The sequence below is a fragment of the Dromiciops gliroides genome, chromosome 3, assembly GCF_019393635.1.
Source record: "Dromiciops gliroides isolate mDroGli1 chromosome 3, mDroGli1.pri, whole genome shotgun sequence".
Lineage (NCBI taxonomy): Eukaryota > Metazoa > Chordata > Mammalia > Microbiotheria > Microbiotheriidae > Dromiciops > Dromiciops gliroides.
The window spans coordinates 659,783,451-659,791,774 of record NC_057863.1 but is presented as its reverse complement, the minus strand read 5'-3'; the positions used below and the strand labels follow the sequence as shown (position 1 = coordinate 659,791,774).

General features: G+C 38.2%; 1 protein-coding gene across 1 annotated transcript; it reads left to right on the top strand.

Moving 5' to 3' along the window:
* Window positions 1-6,974: 6,974 nt before the first annotated feature.
* On the top strand, window positions 6,975-7,910 carry LOC122749387 (olfactory receptor 2G6-like). The gene has a single exon (XM_043995739.1). It carries the CDS (start codon window positions 6,975-6,977, stop codon window positions 7,908-7,910), a length of 936 nt encoding a protein of 311 aa, XP_043851674.1.
* Window positions 7,911-8,324: the final 414 nt, after the last annotated feature.

Here is an 8,324-nt window from a genome sequence, read left to right as displayed (position 1 = left end):
TGGGTGCGGAGAAATCCGAATGAAGACTGCTGATATCAGGTGAAAAATAATTCAGCAATTTTCTCTCCTTTAGTCCTCCTATATAATCAGTTCCCAACTTCTATTATAATATATTTGGAGGACTCCAAAACAGCCCTCCCATCCATTCCCTTCTCCACATCAACATCACTGTTACCTCTATTCAGGTGCTCATCACTTCTCTGTCATGTACTATTGCAATAATATCCTAAGTAGTTTCAATAGATCCAATCTTCCCTTCTCTAAACTGTGTCCAAAATGCTACCAAATTGATACTATGAAAATATCAGTTTGGTCACATCACCCTTCCTACCTACCACCCAGAGCCCCAATTCACACACACACACACACAGAGAGAGAGAGAGAGAGAGAGAGAGAGAGAGAGAGAGAGAGAGAGAGAGAGAGAGAGAGAATCTTCTCTACATGGCATAACAAAGACTAGTCTTTCCTTATCTGTCTGCAGCATCCCTTCCCGGCCTTACTTCATATGACCCTTTCATTTACTCTTTGTCACATTCACATGGTCTTGATGTCTATTCTTAATATATGATAGGTCATCTCCTGCTTCTCTCAATGTGTTGTACCTGGAATCCATCAGATGCACATGCCTGTCTACCACAGAAAATCTTTAACTTTCTTCCAAGCCCATAAAAGACATTTCCAGGTTCCTCCACTTCAGTGCCTTCTATCCATTTTCAAACTGTTCTGCATTACTTTTAAATGCCTCATTTTTTTTTTTTTGCCGGGCAATGAGGGTTAAGTGACTCGCCCAGGGTCAGACAGCTAGTAAGAATCAAATGTCTGAGGCCAGATTTGAACTCATGTACTCCTGAATCCAGGGCTGGTGCTTTATCTACTGCACCACCTATCTGCCCCCTAAAGGCCTCATTTTTTACTTTTTTTTCTGACATCCTGCATCGAGGTACAGATATTGCTTCATATTGGTCTTTTCATTCCTAGGACCTAGCACAGGATTTTAAATATCCTAAGTAGTAACTGGTTGTTGAGTTTAATTGATTTCAAGTGAAGAAAGATCTCTGAAGCATCTAATATATGAAGAGCACTATACCATGTGAGGAAGAGATAAAGAGCAAAATCAAAGCCACCATCCCCCATGAGCTTCTATTCTGATGTAGATGTATAACTAACCAAATGAGTTGAGGCACTGTGGTGTAATGTCTAGAATGCTGGACTTGGAATAAGAAAGTCTATGATTCTTTGAATTTGGGGAATGAAGATATCAATGTTAACCTATCAGGAAAGACATCGAATAGAAAGTGCCACCAGAGTTGAGTCTTGTAGGAACAAGAATTTTAATGGGAGAAGTGAAGGGGACTTATGAGGCATATAATACAGCTGTACAGAGGCATGACAGTGGGGGAGAGAGTTATGGATTTAGAATGCTTTTAGCAGGTCAATTAAAATGGAACAGAGAGGTCTGTGGAGTAATATGAAATAGGATGGTAAAGGTAGAAGAAGGACATTTGTATAGCACTTTAAATGCAATGCTGTAGAATTTTGTATTTTATCTGAGCATCAATAGGGAGCCATTGAGGAATATTAAGCAGGTTCAGTGACATAGATAGACCTGCGTCTTGATAGTGGTGTAGAAGGTGGATTGATGAACAGAGAGACTGGAACCCAAAAGATCAATTCCAAGCTATTGCAATTTTCCAATTGCAATGAAGGCCTGTTATAAGGTGTCAACAATGTGAATGCAGAGAAGAAGATGGGTTTGAAAGATATGGAAAAATAGACTCTATAAGACATAAAACTGATTCAATACAGGGGAATGGAGGAGAGGGAATAATCAAAGACTCCTAGATTATATGATAATCACTGGAAAGTCAATGTTAATCCATAATGTACTGTGAAGTTTAGAAGAGGAATTTTATTTATTTGTCAAGGGGAGTAGAGTATAGGAAATGTCTATTTGTAAATCCTTAACTTGATATACCATGGAAGCATCTAGGTAAAGATGGCCAGCAGACCATTGTGATGATAGAGGGGAGCTCAAGAGAGAGCTTAGACCTGAATATAAATTGGGGAGTGAGCTTACTCTTTATTTCTGTTATTGCTGCTGCTGCTGCTGTTACCACCACCACCAATATTAACTATACTACACTTTAAGTTTTACAAATGTGCATATCTTATATGTGCCTACATTAGATATTATATTAAATATAACATATACACATATACATATATGTGTGTATGTATATACATATATAGTGACAGAGAGAAATGCACCCACACAAAATGTATATTTGGATGGATGTGTCTGTGTGTATATCTATATCTACATATCTATCTATCTATATCTATATCTATATCTATATCTGTATCTGTATCTGTATATACAGAAATACACACACACACACACACACAGAAATATATACTCAATCATCACAAGGACATTGTAAATTTAGTGTTTTAGACAAGTCCATTCTGTAGATAATGCTATCAATCAGTAAACATTTATTAAGTTCCTGCTATGTGCCAGGGACTATGATAAACAGTGGGATCCGTATTAATATTTTAAAAATTAATTTTGAGACCACTTTAAAATTAGGTCACTAGGTGCTCCAAAGGGCAGTGGTGGTGTGATTCCTATGCTTTAAATTTCTTTTGACTTCATTCAATTCCCCCAGAGCCCTATTTGCAATCTTACCCAACCAGGTCAGAATCAAGTTTAAAATTAGTCAATTCCCTTCTGTCTTATAAAGCACATGAAAAGCCAAATCTGCTTATTCTGACAAGGTTAATGGATTCATAAATGTAATCATCAGGTTCAGTTATCCCATTCCAGATACACTGGACAGAAGACAGAGAGAGAAGGCCCTTCAAGTTGCTGCTTTGGTTCTCTGGGAGGAATTGAATTCTCTCAGCCACTCCATTAAGTGACAAAAAAGGTAGTCCTCCACCTCCCATGAGCCTTAGATCTGAAGATCAGAGAATCACAGTTTGCTACCAAATATTATACTCATAAGCACAAAAAGAGGGATGGTGGTTATAATAGAAGAGCCTGGGTACCTGAGTCTTTAACTTGCAATGTGAGCTTGGGCACATGAAATCATTTTTCTGTGCTGCATTTCTTAATCTATGATAGACAAAATGGGGACAAATACATTAGATATACCCAATGCCTTGAAAAGACTCTAAAAGAGTACCCTTAGAATCACAGGTTGTTATATTTACAGCTCCTATTAATTCCACTGATATTAATACCCTGGTAGCTGTAGGCAAATTATTGAAATCTCTGTTGCTCTGAAGAAGCTTTATCAGTAAAATAAGTGGTTCAAGTCCAATGCTATTAAGAGCCATACAACTCCAGGATGCTAAGGTGAGTGTTGCAATTGGGAAGGACAGCTGTCCTGCCTATCTCATGGTACTTGCTTGTGTGATGTTTGCCTGGGTTTTCTGTTTCTCTGCATGCTCCTGTAGTCTTCCAACTCTAAAGGCACCAACAAGATGGCCACACTTGAGTAGCCTCAGGGTATTAATTTAAATAGAAGTTTCCTAAAGTTATACTATGTTGACAGAGATAGAGACAGAGAGACAAGTAAAAAGGAGAGAGAGAGAGATTTCCATTAATAAAAATTAAAATTAAATGCTAGAGGATGCAATATCAAGATACATTGGGGAATGGACTAGAAGTCAGAAAGATAGAGAGAGAGAGAGAGAGAGAGAGAGAGAGAGAGAGAGAGAGAGAGAGAGAGAGAGACACAGACATAGGTATAGGTATAGGTACAGGTACAGAGATAGAGATAATAGAGATAGAGATAGGCCCCAGAAATGCCTCATCATCATATGATATGTGATGGGTATCACCCTCTTTGCCTGAGAGCCCTCCCTACTGGAACATACACACTGTCAGCTAGCAATTGTGAACGACATCATAGATGTTAGTCATTCAATCAAGCATTTATTAAGCCCTTATCATGTTCCAGACACTATGATGAGTGATGGGATACAAAGAAAGTTAAAAACATAGTCCCTGACCTCAATGAGCTCAAAATCTAATGGGGAGACACCATGAAAAAAACAATACATATATAAGAAATATAAAGTACAAGTGGAAGATAATCTCTGATCTTGAACACTGATCTTAATAGGAGAAGCTACAGCCTTAGAGAGACTACAATTTTAGACCCTTCTACCTGTGGTTACCTCTTGTGATGATTAAAATATGAGACATAGTTTCTGGGTAATTTAATCATTTTATTAATAGGCCTATGAGTTACTAATAAAAGGATGGTCATTTGGCTACCTCTCTCAGACCAAAGCCCCTCAGTGGCAGTGGGGTCACATACTACATTCCCTTTGAAGATGAGGTGTTCCTGAGGGATACCTAATTACCTATAATTGGTCAACTTCATTTGGATGTAGGCTCTATTAAAATGAAGGGCTGATAGCAGACTCCCCCCTAATCTAGGGTTGTCTATTAATCTTCACCCCAGATTAAAATTTTTATTGCCCTAACAAGAATTTAGAAGAGTAATTCTTATGTTATTGAAATTCCTAGGGGTTTAGAGCCACGACCAGGACAAAGGAGAGTATCTTGTCTTATAAGTGTATAGCCCTGATTAGGACCAAGGAGAATAAACTTTATTTTATCAAGAAGGACTTTAGAGTGGGAGATAGTCAGAATTAAATCAGAACTAAATCAGGATTAAATACAAAAACCATTTCTCACACTCTGCTGCTCCCAGAGTCTGAATGTCGTGTGCTTTTTTACTCTCTATACTATATAATAAATATATCTTCATCTATTATTTGAGAGTAAACTCTGTTTAGGTCACAAGAAGATGGGAAGGAGAGAAGAATCCAACGTGATAGGCATGTACATGAGCTGTTTCGATAAATTATGACTTAATGTTGTCAATTTTTATGCTTATATTCAGAAAATATGGGGGAGGCATTTAAGGAAGGCTGAGAGCTAAGGAACTCATGCAAATCACATCCCAGCCTGTGCCAACATTGATGTTTTAGAGCTTGTTGCTTTCCTTAGAGATTATATTCTGAAGGACTCTTATACTCTGTGGGATCAGGAATAATGCCTTACTAAAAGAAGACACTTTGAGTGATGATTCCAGGGTGTACTCAAGCCTTTTCTTCCCAATTTGCTATTCTTCTCTTGTGCCACTTTAGATCTCAAGTTTCTCTAAAGAAGAAAACCCAGGTTATATATATGGAAAATATTAAAGAGAAAGAGAAGGAGGAAGGGAGGGAAGGAGAGAAAGATAAAGATAGAGGTACACAGAGAGAGGATAGATAATGATAGATAGATATATTATAGGTAGATATGTATAATAATAATAATAATAATAATAAAAATTATCCTTGTTGTTGTAGCAGAAGTACCAGTGGTCAGAGCGCCTATTACAGTTGCTATATGTCACTACATGATATTGTTATATGTGTTATAATAAATCATAAGTCTCAGGTTGGGTAGTCCTTGTGGTAACACAGTCTCTGTGGTAACACAGACATGCAATCACAGTGTTATAATGACAAAAGGTCCAAAACAGTTCGCTTGACATGAGGTCTATAAGATTAGTAGTTTCAGGAAACTGATCAGCTATTTGAGTCAACTCACGATGATGAGGAGAAGGAGGAAGAGGAAAAGGATTCAATTCTTCCATAGAAATAGAGCAAAGGTTATGTTTCTGTTTAGGCTGATATCACATTCATCAAATGCAATAGTTAAAAAAAAAAACAACAACAACAACCCTGAAACTGAAAGCTGATTAAAAAAACAAAAAACAAAGAAAAACAAAGAAAAAACCAAATGGTAGTAGGTTCATTAAATACAGAAACTTTTCTAGGTGGCACAGTGGATATACTGCCAGACCTGGAGTCAGGAAGACCCGAGTTCAAATTCAGTCTCAGACACATTATGTGACACTGGGCAAGTCATTTTACTTAGGTGCTTCAGTTTCCCCATCTGTGAAACAAGAATAATAGTATCTGCTCCCAAAGTTGTTCTGAGGTTCAAATCTTAAACAGGTTCTGAGGTTAAATGTTAAAACAATTGTTAAAGTGCTATAAAATTGTTAGCTATTATTATTATCATTATGATATGCACAAAAAAACAAATAAAAAGTGAAAGTGGATATTTGAGCTATTGTTCCCTCAATGAAAAGTGAAATGACTGATTTGGCTGTTTTCTATTGTCCTAACATGATTGAATATTCAGTCTTAAAAATTTAGGGACAGAAGGTGATGTCAATCATGTAGTCTAACCTATTTTTATGCAAATGAGGGCTCTGACATCCAAAGAGAATAAATGTCTTGCCTGAGGTCACACAGGTCATTTGTGACAGAGCTGAGATTTCAAACGCAGGTGTCCTGAATTCCAGGTAGTTCTTACTCTTATTGTTGTGTCAGATGATCTGCTGGGAAGCATGGGGTTATTTTCAGCAAGTCAATGATCTAATATAACCCTGAAGGACTTATGAAAAGTACAATCCATATATAGAGAAAAAAACTGATGGTATCTGAAAACAGATTGAAACAAATTTTTTTCTTTGACAATTCCTTGATATGAAGTTTTGTTTTTTAACTGTTTTCTCTCACAACCCAGCTAATGTGGGGATGTTTTCCTTGACTACTCATGTATAACTTATATAGACTTGCTTGAGTTCTTGGGGGTGGGGGTGGGAATGGAGGGAAGAAGAGAATTTGGAACACAAAGTTTTAAAAAATTGATGTCAAAATTTGTTTTTACATATATTTTGGAAAATAAAATTCTAAACAGAAAAAGGGGCCATTGTTCCATTTCACTTTACTTTGCTCAAAAAATATCAGTTCCTTCTCACTGGGCTACTTAACAGCTAAAGATTGGAGGAAAGAAATTTGTATTTAACCATGTTTACTTTATTCCTTTCTTCCAGCTATGTGCTAAGACCTAATCCTGCTTCAGCATCCTAACAGGAGCTCAATGCTGAAGGTCAATGAAGCAAAACAACAATTCCCAAGAGGGCTTCATTCTCTTGGGCTTCTCTGACAAGCCCCAATTGGAAACTGTTCTTTTTGTGGTTATCTTGATCTTCTACATCTTGAATCTGGTGGGAAACACAATCATAATATTAGTGTCCTACCTGGACCCCAAACTCCACACCCCAATGTACTTTTTCCTTACCAACCTGTCCTTCCTAGACCTTTGTTTTACCACCAGTGTAGCCCCACAATTACTGGTCAGCATGAGAAGCAAAGACAAGAGTATGAGTTACGGTGGGTGTATAGCTCAACTCTATGTGGCTATGGGGTTGGGATCCACCGAATGCATTCTCTTGACTGTCATGGCCTATGACCGCTATGCAGCAGTCTGCCGCCCCCTCCACTATGCAGTCATCATGCATCCTCGACTCTGTCTATCATTGGCTGCCACAGCATGGCTCAGTGGCCTTGTCACCTCTCTGATCCAATGCTCTCTCACTATACAGCTCCCCCTGTGTGGTCACAACCAGCTTGACCACATCTTCTGTGAGGTTCCAGTGTTGATCAAGCTGGCTTGTGTAGACACCACCTTCAATGAGGCCCAACTCTTTGTAGCCAGTGTGGTCTTCCTCGTGGTGCCTGTTTCTCTCATTCTGGTCTCCTATGGCTACATCACTCAGGCCATATTGAAGATCAAATCTGCATCAGGACGTTGTAAAGCATTTGGGACTTGTTCTTCTCACCTGGTGGTTGTAGTCATCTTCTATGGGACCATCATCTTCATGTATCTCCAGCCAGCCAAAAGTCGGTCCAAAGACCAGGGAAAGTTTGTCTCTCTCTTCTACACTATAGTCACACCTCTCTTAAATCCACTAATCTATACGTTAAGGAACAAGGATGTGAAAGGGGCACTGAGAAAGCTGATATTGGGGAAAGCTATTGGAAAATAAAAGTGATGAATAATGCTATATAAATAAGATAAACTAAGGTGGATGCTATTGCTGAAACTGATTTGGAATGCCCAAGAACTTATTTTTATTACTTCTCTAGTCTGTCTCTACTTATCCACTGATCTCCATCTCTCTCTCCATCTCTTTTTCTTGCTCTCTCTTACTCCCCTATTCCCCCCTCTCAAGTATATAAAAGTTCTAAATCTCAAGGGTATATTGACAAAAGTTATGTGGTAATAGAGGGGATACAAGTTCTACCTTTGACACATACTTACTGTATGACCAGGGACAAGCCACTTAAGCGCTCAGTGTTCTGGGCAAATCTTTTAGAATGCAACTTGCAAAGAAGTTGGTCACCTGTGTTAGCATACCTGAAACAGCCCTATGCCAATGAAATCAAAGATCCACTTCCTG

Coding starts and splice junctions, on each gene's coding strand:
- LOC122749387 (XM_043995739.1), top strand. CDS start 6,975: ATGAAGCAAAACAACAATTCCCAAGAGGGCTTCATTCTCTTGGGCTTC.